This window comes from Topomyia yanbarensis, chromosome 3, assembly GCF_030247195.1.
Source record: "Topomyia yanbarensis strain Yona2022 chromosome 3, ASM3024719v1, whole genome shotgun sequence".
Taxonomy (NCBI): domain Eukaryota; kingdom Metazoa; phylum Arthropoda; class Insecta; order Diptera; family Culicidae; genus Topomyia; species Topomyia yanbarensis.
In genome coordinates, this window is record NC_080672.1 from 18,047,632 (window position 1) to 18,075,472 (window position 27,841).

Genomic DNA, 27,841 nt, shown 5'->3' on the forward strand with positions numbered 1-27,841 from the left:
TGCCGATGGCGAACAGTCTCCGTCGAGCAGTGCAATAGAATAGATCGGACTCCAATAAGCGGAGATCGCCGTAAACGTCGTTGCCAGGCTTAGAGCGTCCCTTATAATACAAAGGAAGAAACAATCTCAATTATTGTGGGTCTTCAGTGCGTTTAGTAGGAACAATTTAGTGGGTGCATAATTCGTTACAAAACCGCCAACAAGAGAGCTGAAAAATGTTGCTGAAAAAGTTGCCGTTATCAGGTTGGTATGAGTGAACATGCTGTGAACCAAGATCATAATTGTAACAAAGTGCATTGATAACGAAAAACTTGACGCAAATGTTGATACGTGAGTTTGGTCATGTTTTGCTACTAGCCCTATCTGGGTGAACGTGTTCCTAGTCACGTGAAAACATCCCAACATCCAAGGAGGCAGGCAAATCAACCGTTTCAATAGCACTTGGTCTTCAGTGATTATTCGTGCATCGTGCACCGCTGAGCCGGTCTACCAAGGATATGTGCATCTATACTTGATATACATGTTCTTTATAGGTTTCCTGTTGAATCAAGATTGAGCAAACCTAACAGACATACATCATTAACATCGAAAAGAAATAATATTAAATGTACCGTAGCTTGCACCGTTGAACCGAAGAAACCGGCTTCGAACCTATTCGTTCGTTGTCGTGTGAAATTTGCGTTCCATTTTTGCATGCGTACATCACTTAATCGAACTGTTCCAGTACCAATTGTGTCAATTGAATGGCAATGTAATTACGGTTGCGGTTATCACTAGTTATTGCGTAGAATGAATGGGCTAATGCAAAGCTAAACGTCACAAACATATATGGCTCCACCGTTTCTCACCCAATCCGCATACTTAAGCATGGCGAATCCCAATGAAGAAGAAAGACGCAAGAAAACGTATCAAAAAGTGACCTTTGATACCGGCGATCGAGAATCAGCACAGAGATTGGTTAACAGTCAAGCTCCGTTTAGTGTTGTTACTGAATATTTTTTATTAACCAGAGTCATGCTGAGTATCTTTAGTAACATTAGTGTTCTATTTTTGAGTTCCTGTTAGCATTTTTTTCGATTAAACGTATACATTTTCATAAATTTTGTAAAGATTTGTGAAAGTCCACTGGTGCTTCATTTGTCATCAAAACTGTCAACATCTTAACGCCACCTTTTTTATGCTTCTATCCGCCTTACCATGCAAAGCGCGCATTAACTGTACTATCAAGTTGTTTATGGATAACTCCCGCTATGAATATGCAGATCGAGCTTTCATACGGCGCTTAATTGTGTGCGGTTTAAATTATTTCCACCCTTCGAACTTGAACGCTAGGTTCCTGATTTTGAAACAGAAATAAAGTCTACACAAGGAGCGTCCATTTTAATTATCACTTTGTTCGATCGCTGTGATTGAACGCGACTGGTTAGGATCCCTGGTAGGTATGAATTGGAGTAAGTCGCAATTTAACATGTGGGCCGGACACCGCTTTATTCAAAAATGAGCCTCCACTGAATTATACAATATAACGTATGTTGATCAACACCGACGAACCGGGTGCGACAATCAGCATATGAAAAAGTCGGGTTCTTATTTTGACATCTGTTGCTATAAATAGTACAGCCAATATATACTATGAATATACATTTCGCTTCAACCGTATTTAATGCGTCTTTTTGCTCACTCGTTTTTTTGTAGCATCGCTGACCAATCAAGTTTTAAAAAAACGCTCCTCTTCGCCGAATGCCGGTTTTTTGTTAAATTGTTTCTTTGCGTCCGTTTCGTATACATTCCGCCACCCCACGCTAACACTTTGAAAGCATGCACGCCGATGTAAATAAAAATGACCTCCACCCGGTTTGACTACCGGTGGCGATTCCAGTCAGCAGGCTTTCGTAGCTATAATTAATTGTAAATGAACAATACAACAAAATTGATGCAAATTAATGCAGATATTGGTGCATATATCGTCGTGCGTTTCAAGGCACACAATAAGCCTTTACGACCGCACGACATGAACGTGTTAATCCGTTGCTAGTGCTAATAAACCGCCCTGGATAAGAAAGTTATCTACGGGTGATCCCGTATAGGTAAACAAATTTATCAACATTTGCACAGCATTGCTGCTACCCGATAATTGTTAGGTATTACGCCGACTAGAAATAACTATTTGTCCGGGTTGGGTTGAAAAGAATTATTTGATTACATGAAATTGATATAGACAGGCTTAGCTTAATCATTTCTATTCACTATAATATGAAATTGATAGGCAAATAGATTTTCTGAGGCAGCTATAGAATGCAGAATTTCTCATTGTAAGTGACTTTTTAACCGATTGATACATATGTATGAGCTATAGAGTGTTTGAATCTTAGTAAAGTAACTAAACTCGACCACAAATGAATTAAATACGTGTTGATTCTCATGCCATTAATACAGCCTTCTTTCTTATATTTTGCATAGTTGTCATGAGATCTTTGCTCAAACTGGCCCCAGGTACTCCAAAAAGTCATGCCAATTTCTGGCTTGAAATACAGAACTGAAATAAAGAATGGGTCAAGACCAGTAGAAACACACAGTAGCATGGACCCGCGAACGATTTATACTTCAAATGCTGTAACTGCATACCAAGAGGAATATCCGCCTCGAGTTATGCGTTCGTCTAGAGGAACGCCTTGATGGAATATCGAACTTATTCGACTCAAAAAGTTATGTAGAAGAACCGCAGATGCAGGGACGGATCGGAGGCATTTAAGTTGGCTCGCAAAGCATACAGAAATGCCCTTCGATCCTCTGAGCAAAGTGGTTAGAAAAGCCTCTGCACAAATGTCTCAAATCTCAAGGAGGCTAGTAGTTCAAATAAGTTACTTTCAAAATCGAGAGACTTTGATGTTAGATTGATTAAAACTGCTATTGGTGAATACTGACGATTTTCCTTGAGTTCTTTTCAGGTAGTTCTGATTCTTGGGAGGTCGTAGAATTGTTAAAACCAAATCGATCAAATGAGCGATTGAAAGTTTTGCCCCGAATGTCTCCGGAAAAAGATGGACTCATTCCTGTTCAACTTCAGAACATATTTTGGAAAAAGTTTTTACTTGCAAGGGTACCTGTCATTAATCCGAAGGGAATTTATTGAAAAATTCATTCCCAAAGGCGGCCGCGTTACCTATGAGGATATAATGATCAGTCTGACTTCCTTCCTTCTCAAATCAATGGAGCGGGAAATCGACCACTACATTCGGGACAAACTGCAATGCAACATGAATATCAGCGAGGGAAGTCTATTACCACCCTGTTCTACATTGTTATCCATAACATTGAAAAAGCACAAGCAATCAAGTTTAGGAGTTTATCTTAATATTGAAGGTGCTGTGGACAACGAAGCCGTGTGGTGTCCGGCGGGCTGAAATCTTTTTGCACTATTTCAGCCAAGAATAGAACCTCTGGGAACTGCTCCCATGTCGTAAGAGGCGACTAACAACATGCTAGAAGTTCCTAGGTCGAGGTATTGCTCCGTACCGAAGACTTAACCTGGGCGAACCTTAAGGTTCAGGGTTGTTAATCGATAATTAATCGTCATCGTCGATAACGTTAACCACCCGTCAACGTCATCGGAAACTCCGTTAACGATAATGTATCGTCGGATTCATCGTCATCGTCGATAATTCATCGGTGGTTATCGCGATACATTTTGCGTTACTTTCCCGTTTATTCTATGGACACTCATAGTAATAGACTCGCGGATGTAAAAATCGCAAAACTGGCAACTAGAAAAACAAGCATGTTAAACTGGCATCACCCAAAAATGTGCAAGCTCGAACGTGCTCGACTGTATTCGATCATCTGTTTTTATCAAAATAAGTTTTCAAGTGGTTCAATATATGAATCAAAAGAGAAGTTATATGTTTGATACTGAGCAACAAGAAATTGAGAAAAAAATCCAATTTCCAATCCAATCCAATCCAACACAAAGTTGATGAAAAAGAGCATAAGTAAAATGTTTTTTGTGTAGTTATATTGAACACAATAAATATATTTCTAAATAACATTGTGAAATACCAATACGAACACGAAAAGTGAAGCCTACTGTGAATAACAAAATATATTTTTTTAAATAAAATCGCAATACTTGTTCTGCTTGTTTGCATTGAATGACGTCATGCTCGTTTGGCTTCGGATTTTGACAGTTCGTTTGGCTCGATAAAAGTACCTTCGCTGGTCTATTACTATGAGTGTCTATAGTTTATTCGAGTTGAAGTTGATGCGGTTAAATTTCAATTGTTTAGAAATAAATAACTATTGAAGGACATGTTGTGGCAGTTGAAAATCAATAGTTTGGACATTTTCTAAGCACAAGGGGGGGGGGGGGGGGTCCGACGATGTGTCAAAATCGAATTTTTTGCCAACTTTTCGGGAGTGTTTTATATTGAAGGGAAAGTTATTGGCAGTTGACAATCAATAGTTTTGGACATTTTCAATACACAGGAGGTTCGACGATGTGTGAAAATAGATTTTGTTCAACTTTTGGGGAAAGTTTATTATATTGAAAACGCTATTGGTAAGTGAATAATCAGCTCCAATAAGACTTTAATTTGACTAGTATCGATGAACGCGGATCAATACGTACTGAAAATTCGCCGCGTCTGTTTTAATAAATCTAATTTCAAGTTCCGTTTTTGGTAACAAGCCCGTCCATCAGGTTAACGATCCTTTGTATTTCCCTTCAATGTTCGATATAATCGTTCGTATACATGTATTTCACAAACAATCCGATATTAGAAATAGGAAACACTTTCGCTGATTTATAACATCTAGAGCTATCATAACTCTTTGTCTGTATAACGTGTTATCACTCGATAGTTTGCAACCCAAAAAATATATCGTAGAGAAGGAATAGCGAAGTTAGTCTAAATAATGTCGCAATAAATAGTGATCCGGCCCATTAAGCAGATAAGATTAGTTTTTCTGGGCAATACTCCCACGATCGGTTGTGTGGAGTTGAAATTGCTTTTGTTTAGAAAACATAGGATACTCTCGGTAGCCGGCTACCCAGATTTTAAAAGAACAAAAAAGTAAACAAGATCTTTTTCGAGCGATCGTGTTTTCGAAAACTAACTGAACTACAGGGATACTACTAAGGGATCATCCATAAATGACGTAGCATTATATGGGAGAGGGGAGAGTTTTGCATTTTGTGATGATGTGTGACGACGGGAGGGTAGGGGGTCATGTCAGGCTATGTAGCTTTTTCAAAGGGGAATGACTAACATCGGTTTTTATTTTAAAAAAAATCACGTGGACAGGGGGGGGGGGGAGAGTTACCGTCAAGCTACGTAATTACCAGGGAGTATTTAGAGGTTTGTGACGAAATGCTACGATGGTGGAGGGGGCTGGTAAAAATTGCTCAAAAAATGCTACGTCATTTATGGATGATCCCTAATAAACTATGCTTTACAGGTCGCATCGCTTGCTTGGAGCGAATCCTAGACCTTATTTCCTTCCAAACTACCAACTCCGCGACATCTATGGAAGAGTCTGATGAACCTTCGGTATAAGATTCCTCATTTTATTCAAACGATCGCCGGGTAAAATCAGCACCGACACGATAGAAACCACGAATAAATTCGTCGCGTGATTGAATATTATTAAAAAATATAAGCAGTGCTTCTTATAGCCGGCTATCCGGAGTTCAAGTTGCTTATTTTGCTAATCGTATTAATACAACAAATGATAAATTTCCCAAATTCTCGGCAGCCGGCTGCCCAGAGCAATTATTACATGATAACGCTATTGGCACACTCACTAACAACTCTCCCCTTCCCGTGATACATGTGGAGATGCAGAGGATTCCTCGGTCTCTAGTAGCAACATGTATCGAACTAACATTCCTTCCTTTCCCAGAAGATCTGCATTCGGACGTAGCCGGCGTTGGTATTGATCAGCATGCAGGGATCGGAATAGATTGTACAATGTGGCTCATCATGTTATTCCCAAGCATGTTGTTCCAATCAACATTTTGCAACCTAATTTGGTTCTGGTCAATAACGGAGTAGCAACTACGGGCGATCTCTTATGCTTATGCTTATGCTTATATTGAAGGTGCTGTGGACAACGTTTTTTTCGAATCCATTTTGGAAACAGCACGAGGTCATATCACGAACTGGATACACGCAATGCTTAGCAACCGACATCTGTGGTCTTCATTAAGACAGAGAATTGGTGGAGCTTAATTTTACATTTATATTCATGCTCCAAATATGTGCATGAAAATAAATTTAAAATTACAAAATATTTTTTTCTGTGTAGAATGGCAGTATAGGACTCGAAGAGAAGAAATAAAAGACAATATATGAGAGACGTAATAGATTAGATAGGTACGAGATACAGCTGAAGATATGATCATCACTTGAAAGATATATATTAGTGGGGTATTTCTCGTCTCAAAACTCAATTGATATGGTAAAGTAGATTTAAGAATCAGGAGAGCTTGCATGGCATTCGGCCCATGCAAACAGGCTTTCGGAAAATCTTGGGGACTCAAACCCAAGCACATTCAGTGGATCTACACAACAATTGTTCGACCAATACACTTTCTTGTGCATATCGTCTAAAGGTTACTGGGCACTGTACCAGTAACCCAATAGATCGTGAAACTAACCACACAAGACTGTGGCCCCAAATGGTTACTTGAGATGAGTATATACTTGCTCGCAACCACCTTATAATTAATTTTGTAATTTTCTTTTTAAAACTTTAAAGGTGACAATTTCTCTTTGCTAGGAATGGCGGATATCTGGCTGCATGCAGCGACAACTTGGAGAATACGTAGATTGTTACACTGAATTCTTTATTGGAGGGCGATGCTGATGCCTACTGTCGTGAAATGAGATGCACCGTATTCCAAGCAGAAATCTATGCGATTCTGTTTGGCGTACAATCGACACTTCAACAGGGATTTTGCGGTAAAAGACTGTGAGAGTCAGGCTACCCAAACATCACTAAATTCGTAAGTTTCGAGATCGAAATTAGTAATCGTTGTCGAAATTAAATCAAACAATTTAGCATTTTATTTGCTATGTATCTTTTATGGGTACCCGGCCATTCCGGTATTTCTGGACTTGAATTGGTGAACGAATTGGATAGAGCGGGCGCTACGACTGACTTCGCTGATCCAGAACCAGTTTAACCACTGTCGATTAGTTGGATAAAACATAAGATTCGCTCTTAGGCTAAATCCAACCATGTTAACCATTGGAGTAGCTTGCGAACTTGCATTCAGACCAAAACTTTTCTACCGGATGTCTAGTCTAGTCTACACATACACAGCCAATACATATAGGGATCCTGGAAAATTGCAGTCATTCGCCTACAATTTTTCTTGTCAATATTAATGTTTGTGGTACATATGGCATGTGATACAATCATTAAAGCGGCCAGACCAACTGTGCACCGTACCAAATGAAGATAATTAAAAATTATACGGCAATCAAATTATTCATTTAATGAATGATTTAATCAACGAATTGTTTCGAACCTTGAACAAGGAAGAAACGTGGACAACCGTACCGACCGTTTCAATTTTATGGGGGTTTGATAAATCGTTGGGAGTGACTTGGCTAAGAGGGTTAATGTCAATCCTTTGGTCCTAAATTCCTGGGATGGGGCAGAGGTTATTAAACCTGCCCTGCCTATAGAGCCAAGGTTATAGCGCCTTTACTCGCTCTCTGGAATAATGATAGAGAAAATTGGCGAAATCGGTTGATTAGTAATAAACATAAAAACGAAAAAACCCTCAAACAGGCCAGAGAACAAAAAAAAATAAAAATCCCACAAAAACGCTTCCATAAAAACAGGATTTCAATGACTTTCCTGTTTAGTGCGTGTGTGTGAGCGCAGCCAAACAAGCGGAATAAAACCTTTTTCAACACTCATATCATATCTCACAGTCGTACAAAGCAATTAAAAGATTTATCCAGAACTAGTTAGTTATACCTCGAGGATACACTAAACCAAGAATGTTTTTTTCTAGTTACTTACACCATTAAACAATTTGAATGAAAAGTGAAATTCATAAAAATTACGAAGCAGCATTGATATTCTGTGTTCGCGACTTTTTCATAGCATTTACGAACGCTCGCGATTAACAAAACGATTAATGAGAAGCTGACTGGACTATATCAAATTAGTTCACAATTGAAGTCTTTTTGCTATATCGAAACCCCCTAGTTTCACTTCATTAAAGCACCAATACTAACTTCAATAGACACATTCTTTCGTGACGTTACAACGATTTGACGATTCTTCATTCCATAAATATGTTATAACTTTATCAAATGAACGCCTATATCAAAACTTATCACAGATTCGGAAAACAGACAAAATTTCACTAAAGATTTAATAAACATAAACTGAATATACTAGAAGAGGATTGTTTTATGATCGATAATGTAACGTGACGTTACAACGCGTCACAAATTAGAACTTTCAACGTATTTATAAAAATGTCAAAATATCTGCTCTATAAGATTTTTATCAAGAACAAATCTTCTATGATGTATTTACAAATAGCATACGAATAACTAGGTGTCATTAAATATATTTTTATTGTTTTGTTTCTTATAAAGCATCTTTTAACTTTCGTGACGTTACAACGCTCCTTTCTCAGAAAAGCGATATCTCATTGCGTTGTAGCGTCACGAAAATCTTCAACTTTTCTAAAACTCTATAAGTTACGCTGGTGCTATTGTTTTGAGTAAAATTTTAAATATTTATCACATTTAGCCATGATTTAATGATAATTAACTCGAATAACAATATGGCGTTGTTGAAAAATCACGATACAGTTTATTTTTTGATTGTAGCAGAAATAATTGATCAAACTAAAAAAAATTTTATTTGATATCTTGTTGTGGATAGATTTGAGCTATTAGACACATTTATTTATTTGACACGGCTCAATATGGTAGTTTAACGGAGCCAAAATGGCAGCTTTTATCACATATTTCACAAACAAAAATAAATTGGCAGTACTGCTTTCTTTAATTTGGTAAGGAATCAGGTTCCCGATCAGAGTTTATAGCATGATATTTGTATTGTTGGGCGTAAGCAAGTGGATTTAAATGACAAAGCGAGCACAATTTAAGCACCAGACAATCGACAATGCTAAGTACTCTGAAATATTGTATATATTATAGTTACAAAGATTCAGAGAAAAAGAACACGTCACATCGCCGTGATGTTACTATAGAATGTGTTACATCCAATCGTCAATTCGACGGAATTTTAAATGTCTGCAAACACCAATAAACACTCCCTCATCTATCTTTTTTGAGCTCATTTAAGATGAGCCAAAGCGATTTAGTACGGTCACCCAGATAGGTCCCTGTAGACCCAATTATGTTTTTGCAACCTCCCGTAAATTCGGATAGATACTCGTCTATATTGGATTTAATACGTCAGGCATTTCGATTATGTAGCTTCGAAGATGTATTTCGGCTTGTAACGGAAGAATTGGTTAGTTACTAACTGACGGCACGTGCGACTACAACAGAGGTTGCAGACAACCTTATAATGGGTGTCTCGTCGATGATGCGGCGAAGTGTGGAATGGTTGATTACTGTGAGGAAAGATATATTCAGGGAACGCATTATTATTCATGGCTAAATACTAACTCGAGAACAAAGTTCAAAAATTCCATCGCATGTCCTGGATTACGTTGCTGTTAGCGTAATTGCATCGGAACGTGCCATATGACTGGCGCCGAGGAGAGTACAGCGTAGGTGGACTTTTAAATGAAATATAATGTGACGTTGCTCAATCGTTTAATAAAATACCTTCTCTAGTGCCTTGAATGAATGAATTGTAGATCAAATCTTACATAAAATTTCGTTTATTTTCTGAATCTATAATTAGGTTTGATGAAGGACTTCATTTGGAAAAGTTATAAGAGATCTATAGAATGAAGGTTGGTCAAATCGTTGTAACGTCAAGAAAGAATGTGTCGATGGTATATAACCCCTTAAGCACTTAAGGATATACATTTTGAATTTATGAATATCACGTTAGTATAATTTCCTGTTTACGAAACAACTTGAAAGCGTGTAAATAAACCATACGTAGGAAAATTTGACACTATATCTGATAAATCATTCAAGCGTCCGATAAAAGTTAAATTGCGTGACGTTACAACGCAAAGTGTACCCTGTTCTAACTTTAGTTCCGCATATCCAATAAAATAAATTGTAGGCTTTTTACAAAAGTATTTTTGAATACAAAGAGTATCCGGAATATAAATTTTAACAAAATTTTGGTTTTTTAATAAAATTAAAAAAGGGCATTTTTCGTGACGTTACAACGCAGAAACAATCAAAACTTCTATTAGTTCAAAAAGTATTAGTGGTCAAATCAAGAAAAAAAACTTTCTAGTTTTACTGTTCTACACTCAATAACGAACAAATTCCTTTAAACAGATAAAAATTTCAATAATAGTTTCATGAAATAGAACTTTTCTTAGAAGTCAATAATTCAGAAGCCATTTTCCGTGAAATTCAACTTACTTTTCTATATATTTTTCAACTATTTGTCGAAATGCTAATAGTTGGATTACATAACTTTTCAATGGTTTAAACACTACCGAATCGAGGAAAAAATATTGTGATACCAAAATAAGACAAAACAAAAACGTCCTTCTGGTGTACAAGCCCGCGGAATGTGTCAATAGCTATTTAACTGGGAATTTCCAAGACAATATCAAGACACTTTTCCATGATCCATGAACTCTCCCTTCCTTTGTGTAGCTGGGAATTATTTATTTATTCGCCCATCTCTTACCTTGTACCACCATCCACCGTTTTTACCACGCCCAAACTCGCTCTGGCCAACTAGCGGGAGTGTAAGTGCACTTAGCAACACAGAAAGAACGCGGCCCGACGAATCCACTTTACATTTGCTACAAGCCTCTTTATTACTATCCACTACCTGATGCACCTGATTTATCTGACGTAAAACCCCAACTATTTCGTTTGTAGATTTGAAATTAAACATCACTTTAAACCATATTCATTTGAATTTCTTGAGCACAAATTGAAAATGCGTCAAAAATTTGCACGTGTATCGTCGGCCTCAGTTTACTTCGATCCTCTAAAACTTTTCTGCCGGATGTGAGTACAAAAATGTTAACGAAATTTTTGCATTTTTCCAAATACATTCGAAGTATTCTAGTCAGAGTACTAACTCAACATTGCAAACTCAATTATCACATGGGTTCTATTCACCGTGTTGAGTATTATTCGTGTGATCTTTGTGAATCCGTGTACGGAGCTACATATAATTTGATATATAACTGCCCTGCAGGCAGCTGTAGGCTTCATCAGTAGGCAGCCCAACACGAGCTGAGCGGCCGCTTTGAACGAACCTAAAGCAATAATAACTGACACTGCTCGTGCTAGGTATCCTTCATGTTCGAGTTGTATGATTCGAAGAGCTAGCACAACGGGTCAGCAGGATAAACTAGCACGGTAACCTTGTCCGATGAGCTAGAACGGTGCAGTAGAGTAAGCTATGGAACGAAAGAATAGGACAATGTAAGAAATATACGTCGTTAAATGTGCGACAAGTTGCTGCAAAAAACGATGAAAGCATTGGTACTCACACTAACGCGTTGTTTTTTTTTTTCTACTTTGCTATAGCTGAGCTATAGCTCGGTGCAGCGTGCTAGCTATCCCCGTGCTAGCGAGAGCTCTCGCTCTTCGGTGCTCGTGCTACTTGCTAGCTCAATGAACTTGGCTCTGACACATTATGAGAAAGTGCACAGGAATAGCACACGGTGCAGCACCGTTCTTGTGCATGCCTGTCAGTAGGGTTCATTCCTTTTTCGGCAGTGAAGAATCCAAGCTACTTACTATTTTGTATAACATTTGAATTGTGTTATCATTTTTCAATTCTCTATTATTTTCTTTCACCTCTCTTTTCCATCTCATCAGGAAAGTGATGAGACGACATGGCAAGACGCAAATCTCCGATTAATAAGAAGAACGGGCCAGTCGAGTCAATATATTCGGATTCTTGATTTCTTAACCGCAGAGCCGTTTTCCTTACATGATAGCTCAAGTTCTCGATTTTATTTCGTGATACAACATGTTTATATGTTTCTCATGAACAAAATTGAAATAGAAACATGAGCTGAAGGTATACAAAGTGGAAAAGATGCCCAATCTCGATAAAAAGCAATATTCACCGCAAAAAGCCTTTCACGCAGTTTTCGTAAAACAACCCTAAACTTTGTTTTCAAAGACTTCTTATACTGTTTAAGAAAGGTTCTTATACTGTAAAACAAAAGGATGATATTGCGAGGTGATATCGGACAACTTACGTGTTTAGTGTCTCAACAAGCAGTTGATTTAGCATGCCATATGAAGTTGTGGTCGAAAAGCGAAAAGAAAGATCTTTTCCGACACTACACAAAAATATATAAAAAAGGGAGTGTCGGAGGAAACGGTTACCGCGAAACATCCGTTCTGTTTTGGCCATGCGGAATCCCTCCAGGAATGGTATAATTTACACATATTTTTTTGAGCGTCGCATCTGCTAACAGGGATATCTTCCGCTATATCTATCGAACAGCCAAAATCAGTTTGACAGTTAGAGTGCAACTTCGCTTCAATTGAATTATTACAGACGATCCTCTGCGACCGTCTTATGTCCCGTTTTGGTTCAGTAATTTGACCACCAAGGTCATGCGGTCTGATATCGCCCAATTATTTGTATATGGGGTTATGTCCAATCGTGAACTATATGCCGACAAGTCCAATACTGTAAACGCTTTGGCAGCCAACATTACGCGCGTTATCGGCAAAATACGGGCAGTAATTCGGAAATTGCTGTATAAAATTTGACTGAGCTTTCAATCAGCGAATCCATGACGGCCGTATGTACGAAATTATGGTCAAAGATTAGCACAGAATACACTCAAAAATCAACTTTCAATAACTTAATGGCCTCGGATTCATCGCATAATTTTATTTTGCGGACCCATCTGGAGCACTGATTGTTTACCCAGTGCGTCATCCACAATCAAATCATTTTGACACACGTGATAGCCTCGAAACACACTGTGCCGGAGGTTATCGCTCTCATTTGTTTAGATTTTGCCAAAAAGTTGTTTTATTTATACCTTCTATCCGACAGCCGGCGTTACTTAATAAACTGCGTCATTGACAGTCGGTAGATTGGATGGGAATCACGTTGTAGAGAAAAAAAGCCAGAGAAGTTTGCACGTCGTGCAAATTTGCAGTAAACTCTGCACAGGGAGCCTCGTCATCAATATTGCGATAAGATATTGGATGAAGTTTAATGATACCGCACTTACGCTGTAATTGGGTTCCCAATGATTAGAAGATGTGAGATTAGTAATAAAAAGAGATCCGGACAAAGTCCAGAGGGTGATCTGTGTAAATTGGTTCTGATTGCACGTTCTCTCAAATTAAGTAAATTCTCTCATTTCTATTGAAATTTATTTTACTACATAATCTATTATTCATTGCATTAACAACAATATTTCTCGCTCCAACAAATGATTTGTTTAATAGAAATCGTTAGGGTTAGCAGGTTATTGGATTTGCTGTTGCATATTATAGTTATAGGTTAATATCTTAACCCCTTTTCAAGTTTAACTAAAACAAACTATTGAAAAGATATTTTTCCTTATCTTATCTGTTGTATAAATGGTTTGAAAGTATCACTTGAGGCCGCAAACACTACTAGCTACTGCGCAAACAAATAGCTGATCGCAAGAGTACCAGATCAGATACATAAAAGAAAGCACGTAAATTTTAGTTTCATTAGTTTAAAGGAAGGAAATAATAGAGTTTCGAAAAGCATTATTGTAAACATCATTCTTGAAACGTAAGCAAAAATTGTTTTTAATAATCAAGGATAATCGCCAAAAGCGTTAATTTTGATATTCTATGCAAATTGAAAAAATGAATACATTCATCGCGGACAACACACCTTTCGGTATGGAATGGGACCTCCATCGATGTTAAGGAATATATCGGGACACGTTAATCTGAAGCTGTAGTTCTCTTTGGGGTTCGAACTAAGAACATTTAGCCAGCTCGTGATTATTGCAGTTTTCGAAAGGCGCTAACCATCATTAATTTGAATTCGAAAAATATTTTTAGAAAAAAAACCTGTTCCTGTAAGCTATGGATTGATTTTCAATCGAAAGCATCCGACGTATTTATTTTGATTCAGTCGAGAATTAGGTTGATTCACTCCAATGGTGTCGTATAATGTTTACATATTCGCACGATAATTTGTAATCTGAATGTGCTAAGGTGCTATCGTTGTCGCTTCATTGACTGAGGAAAAAAATATTTTGCGTAGAGTTTTATTTGTTCATGTGTACGATATTCATCTAACCTTTTGGTCCTAACGAAAAACTTATTATAATTTTCACTTATCGAATTAAAAATACGCATTGTTTGTAAACGTTGTTGAAACGTGCTAAATGATATATAAAAATCGGAAAAATTAAATCCTTCCTGAAATCGCATTCAAGTGGAATTAAAGGAATCATTCGAACCATACATTGTGTTTCGCAGCGTTGGCTGTTGTAATTGCCCGAATTGAAGAACATGCTGAGGAGTATATATCCACTGACGTCCAAACAATTCTACCCTCCAAGACAAGAAATACTCCAAGTAGCGATGCCAGAATAAGATTGCTGAATTGAACTAGAAAGATGTGCACGGTTTCCACCCCATCAGATGGAGCAGCTGTACGTCGACAAGGCTGTATCGAACCTGTGGCTCCTGTGAGGTGAACTCTCTTCAGTGATCGATATGATAGAAGCTGCCTTCTATTCAGAACCTGCAAGATCGTCCGAAAGTTTTTAGAACAGGACGATATGCGCCAGAAGAGTAGCTAAGATAAATTTTATGTTTGTGTTATAAAATTATCTATTATTATAAATGTTTGTCAATACAGTAAAAACCATACTTCGAATTTTCAAGTATGGAATTCAACACTCGAAAAATTTTCAGTTATATAGGATGCCATACTCCTACCTAACCGGCCCTAGATTTTATAAATGATCGAATAACAAATATTCACTTCTTATTTCATGATATATGTTATTTCTTTTTAAACAGCAAGCACAACCACCGCCACAAACACACTGCTGAAATGCCTGACCACACAAGCCAGTACCAGTTTGAAAGAATCTTCGGAACTACCGAAAGGTAGCACCGAGTCTCAGATATACAAGGAGCATACTTACGAGCAGATTACTAACAAGCGAAAACAATATCTCACGCCCAATATATCCTCGTACTACAAGAAGCCTCTGCTCATTCACAAAGGAAGCATGCAGTGGCTGTTTGACCACGAGGGCCGTCGTTATTTGGACATGTTTGCTGGTATTGTAACCGTTTCCGTTGGACACTGCCACCCGTATGAATTTTGGTTTATTACATAGATCAAAGTTTGATAAAGTTTTATATTTCAGGAAAGTTAACGCTGCCCTGCAAGAACAAATGAATACGCTCTGGCATACTACCAACATCTATATGCACCCAAAGATCCATCAGTACGCTGAGAAACTTGTATCCAAATTCCCGGGAGATCTGAAAAATGTGTACTTTGTCAACTCCGGCTCGGAGGCTAATGATCTAGCTATGATGATTGCCCGGCTGCATACCGGTAATCAAGAAATTATCACTTTTCGAAATGCATATCACGGAGCGTCCCCCTACACTATGGGACTGACGGCCCATTCCACTTGGAGATATCCACTTCCCGGTATCAGTAATGGAATAATTCACACGATGAATCCCGATCCGTACACCGGCATTTGGGGTGGAAGTAACTGCCGGGATTCGCCAGTTCAAACCACACGTCACTGTAACTGTCCAGCGAATCAATGTATCGCTTGCGACCAGTACTACGACCAGCTAGAGCAGGTGTTCAAGTACTCATTGCCCCGGGGTAAAGTGGCTGCCATGTTTGCTGAATCGATTCAAGGTGTCGGCGGTTCGGTGCAATACCCCAAAGGGTATATCAAGCGAGCTGCTGAGTTGGTGAGAGCCAACGGGGGTCTCTTTATTGCGGACGAGGTACAGTCTGGTTTCGGTAGAACCGGAGAACACTACTGGAGCTTTGAGGATCATGATATTGTACCGGATATTGTGACGATGGCGAAAGGTATCGGCAATGGGTTCCCGATAGGAGCCGTGGTAACCTCCAGAAAGGTGGCGGAAACTTTGACGCAGGCGCTACATTTCAACACTTTCGGTGGAAATCCGTTGGCTAGTGCCGTTGGTATGGCTGTATTGGACGTAAGTAAATTTATTTTAAATTTTTTAAACGACAAATTTTGATACTCACCAATGTGCGTTGGACCGAGGTATGGCTTTTTTTAATCAATTTTTGCTTTAAACTAAAAGTTAGTTGTAAACCAAACAGTAGTCAAACCGTTTGAAACCAATTTCAGTTTATCCATTCGATTAGAAATCTTATTCGCATCTTTTTTTAGGTAATCGATGAGGAAAAGCTGCAGAAAAATGCTGCTGAAGTCGGTACATACATGCTCAAAGGTTTAGAAAAATTAAGAGATAAATATGAAGTCATTGGAGACGTGAGGGGAAAGGTAAGTAACATGTTTATTTCTTAGTTATTATAAGAAGATATTCAGTTCGAAATCATACACATTGTACGGAATTAATTGTGACTCTTCAGTTCAACATCGACGTACAATTCTTGTTCATCTTTTATACCTGTCTCCCCGGAGGTTGATGCTTCCTTTGCATTTTCCTCGAACATAGGATTATTAAAGGAAGAGTTGAGGTTTTCCACTCCTGACGGGTTGAAGTTAATATCCACCGTTGACTCTTCATTGTCATTGTTCGGGTCAAATCTCGCAAAAACGAAGGGAGAAAGAAAGAATTGTCGATTGCGGATTAAGGCCGTGACCCTGGGAATCATGTTGTCATCGTAGTAGTATACGTAGATTATGGTAAAGAAAATTGATACCATTAGTAGAGATAAGAACACCACTAGAAATAGCTGTCCGCTTTCGTATGGAACATAGGGACGTCCGGAGTGCACAATGTTATGACCTATTGGTTGTAAAAAAATATTTTTATTAAATGGATACAAAGGTAATACAAAGTACAGAGAAAATATTTGCACTTACCATTCAGAAACAGTTTCAAGAAAAACGGCTCCAAGCTTCTCATCATTTGAATGCTCTTTTCGTCATAATCCTTGACATCCACAATCACCAGCTGAAGGGCATCGTTCTGAACACTAACGTGATAATCCACCAGAGATTCATCGACCTGCGATGCAGCAATTTTTCGTTCGAGTTTTCTGGAAAAATCTCCAAGCTCGAACTTTCCTCCGAAATTAATCAAATCCATGGTCAGCATGCTACCGCATATTGCGCAACAGTGCCCGACCGGTACAATCGGTTTCAAACATCGCGGGACATCGCAAACCTCATTAGCACAAACTGCCGATTTTACCCACTCCGGTTGACAGGGACACTTCTCGGGACTTCCGCATTTGCCTTCCTTTATCAAAGTTTCTTCTCCATTGAAAAATACAAATTGACCGAGTTCTGTAGACAAAAAGTGGCGAAACTCGTCCAACCCCTCATTATTCGCATAGTTAATATTCTTAACTATGATCGCTTCGTGGTACTGTAAATCAACCGGTGCGGGACTTCCCGAGAAAATAGCCTTTTCAAATTGACAAGGAATTCTCTCCGTATGCGGCATTGCACTATTCGGATAAACGGGAGTATTCGTGCTCTCATCCACAATCAACCAACTGTCCGATCCGTAATACGGCCTACGAACGGGCGTCTCAAAGCTGGCCGGTTCTCGATGCTTCGGTTCGTTTTCAAAGACCAGTGAGAAATCGGCCCCTGGAACTAACAGCACTCCTGTCTGTGGGAGTATTATGGACTGCACACTAACGGTTTCCGGAAGATTTACTATGGCGTTCAATTTGGCTGGAAAATGAATGGGTTGCCCTGGGCTGGGCACTTTGCCGGAGATCCAATTGCGAGGATTGTCGAAGTGAAGATTGTGCTGCCAAATTTTATATGTGCTGATTATTTCGATGATCGGAATCAGTGCGACAAATGTTTTTAAACTGATCATTTTGAACGATTGACTAATACTGATGACTATATGAGCATTGAAAGTGAACTAAAAGTGGGCGTAATAGGGTTGATAAAAACGTGAGCGACGGGAACGAAACATTACTGCGACGAGGACGGCAAACCTAATTTGAAATCCCTCAGCAATGAGTGTTTATGCTTGGGAACTTGCATTCAAATAAAGCTAGCAATAAAAGCATACAGTCGCAAAATATTTTTACGACTGGTAGCTGTCACTACCAATGAATCCATGCGCCTTACTCTCTGAACCGCCAGACCAGAGCACATCGTTCTGTGTAACTGTTCCGGGATTTGCAGTCGATTGTTTGTTCACGAATTTGTGACAGCAGTCTAAATCAGAACACACACGCTGTGTAATTCTTTTTTATTTAATTCGTTTATTTGACACGACTAAAGGAGTTAGCATCACGGAGCCGTGGGTCTTTTATATACTTATAGTACATAAAAAATAAAAAAAACTATTTATGATGAGTCTGTCCGATTCCATTCATGCGACTTTCCATTGCATGCGGAGATCTTTTTTCGTGTCGGAGAAATATTTGCATCTACGCTGACTAGAGCAATCTAGTTAGAGTCTGGATAAGGCAAAATCAGGTGCATTGGAATCCAGTGCCTACAGCATGTTGTTCAGAAAATAACTTTCGCAACGCTTGAAAATGTTTAACCACTCACGATATTTGCACAAGTGTAAATCCGTTGGTAAAATATTTCTTTATTGTGGAGAAAATTAAACTATTTTTTCTACACTAAGGAGAAATTTGTTTTAAACGAAATTACTGCGCGTTAAGGGCACAAAATCTACAGGGTCAGGCAATCGAAGTGAAACCAATTTAAGAGGTCATAAATTCAGTTTGAAATATTACATAATATTACAGAACGTGTGAAAAGAATCAAAAATTCAGAATCAATACGTTTTTGGTCGATATGACCACCTTTAGCCTTGACTATGGCCTTGCGACAGTCAAAAAACGAATTGAAATCGAGCGTCTTGAGGCTGGTGTATTTTTTCATCGGACCTTGCTTTCCAAAATGACACAGAGAGAATAATTCATCAGATTCGCATCTGGTAAATACGAGAGCCATTGTGTGGTCATAATGAAGTCCAGAACATTGGTTTTCAGCCATTCTTGGATCACTTGCGCTTTGTAAGAAGGTGTCGAGTCTTGTTGAAACGTCCATTTTTTTTCTTTGTTAGGGAAAACTTTGGCACTGCGACCACTATTCAGGTTTTCTTTTGCGGTTGCCCCTGTTTGCTCTACACGTTACAAATTGCCCGAATCCAATGTAATTGAAAGCGAGTTGTTTGTTTGTTTACATGTGTTATCTGAACCGGGTAGTGCATTATTAATGTAGCTGGGGATCCGCTTGGGGCAGGTATGCCACACCTCGCGAAGCGTCATAATCTGCTTTCCGATGTATCGCTTCCTTCGAAGAAACAATACTGCACAATGGCAAAGAACGCGTTCCGAGCTCTAGGACTCTAAGTTACAGAATCGACAAATGTCATCTTGACTTTTGCCAATTTTTTTTCAGATGGATTTTGGCAGCACAATGTCTCGTAAATAAACCTGTGATTATACGTAAGTGTTTTCGTTTTTGATCCATTAGTTTTTTGGCTCTCGTTGTATCTGGATGTATGGTACAGGTAAATATGCTTAGAAATGGTTCTGGTTCAACAAACATGTTTGATGAACCACGCCTGGCTAATTCATCGGCCACTTCATTACCAATGATTCCTTAGTGGCCTGCCACTGTAGGCCATTTTCCCATTGGTATCGCTTTTTTAATTCTTGGTCCGTAGACTCCCGAGCCAGTCAGGTCACCCATTTTAGAACCATCCGTAGAGAATGATATTGTAACGTAAGGTAGTATGAGACCCCTACATCCAATATCTGACGATCCACTATGTAGACCTCATCGATGTTCGATTTAGCCTTCATTTTATCTTGAACTGTAGTCAAGACAAGGTTTAATCTGAGTGCCTTTATTATACTCAGGTGACCATTTAAATCCCCATCAAATAGTGGTTTGTGCTTTAATACTCTCAGAGAGCCTCCTCAAAACATGTTTGTTCAATGAAGGTAGATGAAGCATGGCTTCCATAGCTCTAAACTATAGTTAGTTTAGTTTTGGCGGTCTTTATTTTAACTTTGGGCCCCCACACAATGGAGGAATAAGTTAATCGTGGTTTGGCGATGGTAGTGTAGGACCAGCAAGCCAACCTTGGTTTGAGACCCCAATTTTTCCCGAAGAGTTTTCTGCACGCTAACTTTATTAATGGCGTATGTCAGGTGCGAGTTCCACTTCAGTTTTTTGTCTAGGATAACACCTACGTGTTTCGTTTATTCTGCGTAGTTAATTGTAGTTCCAATAAGAATTGGGGTAACCATTTTCAGTCTTTTTTCCTGTTGGAAAACGGTACAATGACCATTTCTTCAGCGTTCACACTGAGTCCCTCTTTGGAACACTAGGTCATGGTGAAGTGCGATCGCTTAGTACCGATTCATGTTTTCCCCTCACAATTAGGACCAGACCAGAGTGACCAGAGCCGGGGCCTCTATTAGCTGTTATAATAACTTTCGTGTTTCCCAACGTGGCTCTGATCTCTCGACTCTTGGGCATTGCAAGAATCTAGTCTCCTATTGATTTTTCTGTTCCCCTTTTCGCCAGGGCCTAGTGAATTGATATGTGGGACGTATTATCGAGAGCACCCTCGACGTCCAAAAAGCGCAAATAGTTATTTCCTTGAAATCGAAGGTTTTCTCAACAAGTGTCACTAAGCTATGTAGGGCTGTTTCCGTAGACTTGTCCTTTCGATGTGCAAACTGTGACTTGTTGTTTAGTAGATCCGGAAGAATTATATCTACCGATTTTTGCAGAAATTTAAGTAGAGATGGTGTGAAAATCTGACAGTTTCTGTGATGCCTCGCAAGTTCTGTTAATACGGAGTCCATCACAATCCTGACCTGTCGAATTCTTGTCTCTCGCAACCGACCCAGGAAAGTGGGTCCATATTGCCAGTTGTGAGAGAACCATCGCCTTTTTTCACCCTTCCTAGGCCATTTATGTGATCTTTTGATAAGGTTTTTTGAAGGGCAAACTGCCTGTGGAAAGTTTCTGATGTTTTCACAAAACTCGCGCGTTGATACTTTTTTGGCCTTTCTGAACTCAGCGTTGTATTTGGTTACAGCGTGACCAGAGCAGTTACCAGTAATCTTCGCTTTATTGAACAGGCGCCTAGCTTCCTTCCTAAGTGTTGCTAGATTTTCGTTCCACCAAGCAACTGTTATTATAGGCTATTACGATCCTCTTTTGTAGGTCATTTGCCGCGTTATCCAGATTTGCTGGAGATTGGATCTTACTCCCCATTCTTTTCGACTGTTTAAGGTGTGAGCTATATACACCGATTTATTTGCCGATTTATTTTGTAGATTCAACTCTCTAGTAAATCTGTAAATTTTTAAAATTTCGTCCTTCCTGTCGTTTGTCAATTTTCTGCAATCCCGCCTGTAATGTCTCTCCCTTTAAAAGTAATGACATACCTTTTTCTGCCTTTCCGCGAACTTTTTTGAACCATCGAACTTTCCGGAACAGCGTTTCCAATCATCAGCCAGTTTACTCCAAATCGAGTTCTTCGCCAGGCCCACTCTCGAGCGCATTAATCAGGTTTTTATAGGAACTCTGTAGGCTTGATAATCAAATGGCTACAAATAGAGTGCCAACTACGTCACCATGGCAACACGTTTGGCCATGTTACCGTCCTCGTCCAGCTGCAAGTGAATTAATTTTCGTAACACATGGGTTTTACTCACCAATGATCACTGCTATTGAAAGATTCCCAATCTGTCTCACATTTCGCGTGCGGTGCAGAGCAAGGCCTTGCTGCTCGAGTTTTTCCATATTTTGACAGCAATGGTACTTCCGGCTTCTCACCGTCTCCATGCATCTCTTTGATCAGCACCACCTCCATGAGGTAGCTCCACGTCGTATAATTGGATTGTCCCAACATTTTCAGCAGTACCTTCGTATCCGCCATTACTTCCAAGATTCAGGTCACGTAGATCCGTACGAACCATCTGGGCCCGTAACCTGATGAATCACATGTATGAATTGCAAATACACATTTACAAGTTTCACCAAAGTTAAACAAAAATGTCTTCTCTCGACAACGGTTTGCTAAGAATAGAGGTGTGTGCCGCGCTGCGGCGTGCTTACTATTTTTACCTGTAATCGTCGGTGCGGCGTGGCGACGGCGGTGCGGCGCACATCTCTAGCTAAGAACTGAAAAATTAATTTTGATGGTTTCTCTACTGTTGAATACTTAGCCTACACTGATACTTTCAAGCGATAGTGATGACTCTAGCAAAGGTAAGAGGGAATGATTCGCATTCTCACCACATACAGACCATTAATACCTAGAAAAAAGTTACTCCACGTGTCCTCCGTAGTGGAAACCACTTCTCCGAAACACGACATGAATCTTTTAATGACCCCTTTGGAAATGGTGTCAGATCATGTAATTTGACTACGATTTTTCAATTGTACATATATAGGAGTCTTGGTTTCAACGGTGTCGCAAGCAAGCACGTATTTTAAGTTGTTCTGCGAAATGAATCTTTTCGCCTGAGCGAATTTGTTAAACGTTATCAGCACCGCGTGTCTGACATGCTCAAACTGGATAAAGGTCACCTTTAGCAAATATTCTACATCTCGAATGCTCGGTCTTATACGAAAACACGGGAAGTCAATGACCACCGCGTTAGGCTGAAAAATCACGTTTCTTTTATGAGACTCAGCCATCTTGGTAGATCATCACGCAAGAATCAAAGCAACGGTTTCCATTGTTCTTCAGACAATGCACGCAAGATAAACGCAACTATTTGCGCTGGCTTAGGTAGCAGCAGAGAGTACACTGGTTTCGTGACTGATGTCTTTGGCGGTTGAGAATGAAAATCAAGACTGATCTCGCTTGAAGCTTGAAAAAATCCGACAGTGATATTTTACAACCTACTTGGACAGAAAGGGTTGTAAAACGAACATATTGTGATTTAGAGGAAATTTACGTATGGACGTACATTCCAAAGCCGGAACATATTAGGAATCAGAATATATTGGCTCAAATGGCACGTCTCCCGTATGTTGTCGGTGACAATATTTTACAACCTACTTGGACCGGGAAGTTTGTAAAACGACGTTCAGAGGGACGTTGCGACGTGAACATAACTTGCATATGTTTTCTTCATCATTTCCTTATTGTAAGAAGATATAGAAAACATCCAGTCCGGTTTCTCATTTTGCTCAGTTCAGAAGCTAAAAATCGCTCCGCTGCTTTAGCAGGCCAAGTGGTCAAACTTATCCGGGCGCCGCCGCTTTGTCTATTTGCAAAAGCAACAATTGATTCCTTCTACCTAGTGTGTGAAACGTGAACAAACAATGAGTGACAATGCAAAGCAAGAGTATATCCCGTTGCGGACAAACTGTGTTGCTGTTGACTTCTTTAAATGTCCGGTAAGACCATCGATTCGTGAAGTGGAGTAATTGTTGAAGGTGGACTTGAAGCTCAATATAGCAGAAGGTAGTGCTGTGCAATTCCATCATTTACGTCATGCGGTACTGATTACGTTCAAAAACATTAGTCAAGTAGAACCGTTCGCTTTGCAGAACAACTTAAAAGATGTCGTCGAATGTAATGACATTTTATACAGCATCCCAACGTATATTGATAATGACAATATTGAAATAAAGTTACATGACCTGTCACCACGTACTAGTTCCGCCGCTTTCAAACAACTCAAGTCAAAATACGGAGAGGTGGATAGTGTTAACCCATTCATGTCCATGTTGTTTGTGGACAACAACGTTTTTAAACAGCTATAACTTGCGATTGAAGCAAGATTTTCTCACAAAAACAAGTAACGCTAATAATCGTGACTATTGTCTTTCATTTGAGTATTAACAGTTACAAGGATCAGCTCTAGAACTGAAGTTATTGCAATTAGTCTGATTAGATTCCGATGAAGCAGTGCTGCCAGAGATAGTTTACGTTGACGACGGAAAATGAATTTTTCATATATCTTTGTTATGTTGTAATATTATTGAAAACTGATAAAACTTATCAATTTAGACTCTTTGGCTACGTTTTCCACGTAATTGGACTATTGTAAATATTCTAAGAGAAGTGCATTGAGCATTGGAAGGTAAAAATTGAGCAGCTTCTAGCACTGCGAGGAAAGTACCTATCTTTATAAAAAAAAAGACTTTTCGCATTTCCAGCCCACCGTTTCAAAAAAAATAGTTTTGAAAACCTACTTACACTAGAAAAAAGTTGGGCATGAGAGGGTTAAGGAAGATACTTGGAGGAATTTCTTCTCAGGTCTTCGCAACGGCGTTCGTGTAGTGAAAATGCGACCGACAAAACCTATTCTTTCCTACTTGCCCATCTAACGCAGAAGCCCTCAAGGTATTGCACATTCTCAACGAACACTAGTCACGTATCCAGGGCAGATTCCTACGTGCCAATATTGCGATCAGCCGCTACACCACGGAAAACCTTGCGCAGAGGCTGCTAAGGAAATTCCCCCAGCTACGACCAAAGCCGGTATACAGTCGTCGTATGCTAAACCATAACCGGTTGGTAAACCAACGACTGCGGTCCGGCCAGTAACAAATACCAGCTCAACAACGATCGGACCCAGTACCACTAAACCAACTGCCACTACCAACATCGAAGTAACAACGATTACATCAAATGTCTCCGAAACAACAACCAACATCACCAATAAAGAATCAAACACCGATGAAGAAGGATTTACAACAGCGACCCGGAAGTACAAGAAACAAACAAGAACATCCGACCGTGAGCAGCATGAATGCAGTATCAATGACGACATGGACGTGAACGAAAACGCGAGAGAAGATGGACCGAGTGACCCTCAAGGTGCGGCAGACAACGCACCTAGTGTTTCACCACCAAGGAACAGGATTTCAACATGCAGCAGCAAGCTGCGTCAATAAGACCCTATGGACAGTTAAAAGTTACTTTTAATTTTTACATATTGTAAAAGTCTTAAACGACCCACAGCTCAGTTATGCTAACGCATTCAGCTGTGTTAAATAAACAAGAAAAAATGGGAAACAGGGAAAAACTGCTAACACTATGTTTGTTCCAGTATTCGAAGAATCTGGTGGCACTCCGAAGTAAACGCAAGGAGAAAGTTAATCTTGTATTTACTTCTGTTCCTCCCTCCTGAGAAACTGTGGGCAAATTGTCAGTTCAGGAGTCAGCAATCATTAACATCCCTAAAAGGAAGTTTTAGGTTGAAATATTGAATTATTAAAATTCATTAAGTCGTCGATACTGCAAGAATGTGTTATTGCTATCATTTATATTGTTATACAACGAAAACATTTGATTTATTTTTATTCTTACTGCACAGGGTTTGATGATTGGCGTTGAACTGGTGTCGAACAAGGAAACCCGCCAGCACCTCAGTGCCCCACATTTTGTCGAAATTTGGGAAATGTGCAAGGACATGGGCGTTCTCTTCGGCCGAGGCGGTTTGAATGCAAACGTAAGTATCTCCAAACCGTTCTACATATAATCCTGACCATTTGAATGACTGGTATCCAAAAAGAGGTTACCTACATTTTTTTCGAAGCTGATTTTTTGCATTTTCTCAATTGTTCGAAGTGATCCACGGTTAGTGGTATTTAATTTTTTTTTTTGCAAAAATTAAATTGGACGCCAGCCATTCATTTGCTGAACTGCAACATGGTGTAAATAATTAACATCCAATCAGTATAACTCAGCACGGTTACGAGCTACACTTCTCAAACGCATCTATTTCTTCCGCCCTAACTTGTATTCAACAGGTACTTAGAATTAAACCACCGATGTGTGTAACCAAAGAAGATGTCGACTTTGCCTTGAATGTGCTAGACGCGGCGCTTGAGCGTCACTCCGAGAGTGCTCAAAAACTAATCTGAGACTGAAAATAAAGGCAAAAGGGATAAACGGGACTTCTAACGATCATGACACAAATCGATAAACGATGTCAAAATCCTAAATGAGCAAATGATGAACAAAAACGACTAATAATTAACTTTTCGGAAATGCATTTCTCTTTCGAAATTCAAATTGGGGTTTTTTTCATCATAGCGAAAGAAAAAAAGTTCTAACCTCACCCTACTCCATGTCACAACAAGGCCTCGTGCTAATCCCAGCAGACGAAATACGGTGGTATCGGTGTAAATTTGTGTGTGCACTCACGGTTATTCATCAATCGCACTTTTAACACATTTATCATAATGTATTTAATCCTACTTCGGAAAAGTAAACGGCTCTTCCAAAGAGTAATTCTTTTATTCTTTATTTCTCCGAACAGGTTCTTCGAATGAAGCCACCACTTTGTGTGAACCAAGCCGATGCAGATTATGCAATTAGTGCTTTAGAATATGCTTGTATGACACACCAGACGAAACGGAAACGAGGCTGTAGAAAATAAGTTTTACTGTTTCAACGCGTATTTACTGTGTAATCTGTGATTTAATTCGTCGGCCGATAAAGTCGATTAGGTTTAAAGAAGTAATTTTTTATGTATGCCTGTGATGTATATATTGACGATAAATACGTTTGAGAAGCAATATAAAGTATAAGATTTTTATGGAATATTTATGTTCTTACTGAATCCGAACCCTGAAGTCATTATTTGTAGTTGATTTATCTGCTCATCACTACACTGCCGTGATATGCATATCAGTCCCACCTGCATAGGAAACCCATAGCAAATGAGACTGTTATGCGGATCACGGCAGTACAGTTTATCGCCTAGTACCACCATTAGAATCTTCTCCATCGCAACCACGGGACGGCTATAAGCTTCGACTTCGTTTCCGCATACCAAAATTACGATCAGTGTACAGGAAACTTCGAGGTAACTGCTGTCCTCCAACGATGGGGAATCTCCCTGTAGCTAGGATAGCAGCGTACACTAGACCCTTCGCGTACGTTGGGATTGATTACGTCGGTTCTACGGCCGTAGCACTAGGTCGTCGACCGGGAAAAGGATGGGGAGTTTTTATAATCTGATTCCTGCATTATGGCACTCAGATGCTTTATGGCTAGATGTAGTGTCCCCAAAGACAAATAATAAAGACGTGAAACTTTCGAAGAAAGACTTTAGAATGTATGGCTTATTTTACACTTGTAGAATTAGTAACTTCGGTGCTTTCAGATTTGACTGCACTCACCACTTGTTGGCGCCTCAATTTGATGTTTGCATTGAGAGTGTACCGACTGAAAGACAATCATCAATTTTCCAGAAAAATGTTATGAAACAACGATATTGGAAATAGCAGATAACATTTTTGTGAATCACACACTGGATAGTTACTAATAAATATCTACCTCGGCATTCGAAAGGCAAAACAGAGATGAACAGCAGTATTTCATTAGTGTTAATCGTCGACAGCTTTTATAAATTTTCGCGGTAAAGAGGGACAAGTCTGTTTTTACCAGGAGGCATGTTGGTAGACTTGAGTGATTCATAGTTATGCTGCCTAAGCTCGACTCCTGCCAGCAGAAGACAAATGACCCTTGCCACTTCTAGATTTCTGATCTGTATATTTCACATCCTTGCTCTCACTGGAGTACTATGG

At 39.3% G+C, this 27,841-nt stretch overlaps 2 protein-coding genes across 3 annotated transcripts; one reads left to right on the forward strand and one right to left on the reverse strand.

The window, feature by feature from the left end:
* Positions 1-26,852, forward strand: LOC131688931 (alanine--glyoxylate aminotransferase 2, mitochondrial). Of its 2 annotated transcripts, none has more exons than XM_058973562.1 (6): positions 1-243; positions 15,150-15,450; positions 15,506-16,334; positions 16,532-16,645; positions 25,621-25,755; positions 26,569-26,852. In XM_058973562.1, the coding sequence occupies exons 1-6, from the start codon at positions 216-218 to the stop codon at positions 26,686-26,688; spliced, it is 1,527 nt and encodes a 508-aa protein (XP_058829545.1). In that variant the 5' UTR covers positions 1-215; the 3' UTR covers positions 26,689-26,852. The 2 variants fall into 2 exon arrangements, with proteins under 2 accessions (XP_058829545.1, XP_058829546.1); XM_058973563.1 differs by lacking the exon at positions 26,569-26,852 and adding an exon at positions 26,057-26,321.
* Positions 16,635-18,341, reverse strand: LOC131688932 (protein amnionless). The gene is made up of 2 exons (XM_058973564.1): positions 17,192-18,341; positions 16,635-17,114 (listed from the first exon to the last, which is right to left on the reverse strand). Exons 1-2 carry the CDS (start codon positions 18,162-18,164, stop codon positions 16,717-16,719), a joined length of 1,371 nt encoding a protein of 456 aa, XP_058829547.1. The 5' UTR covers positions 18,165-18,341; the 3' UTR covers positions 16,635-16,716.
* Positions 26,853-27,841: the final 989 nt, after the last annotated feature.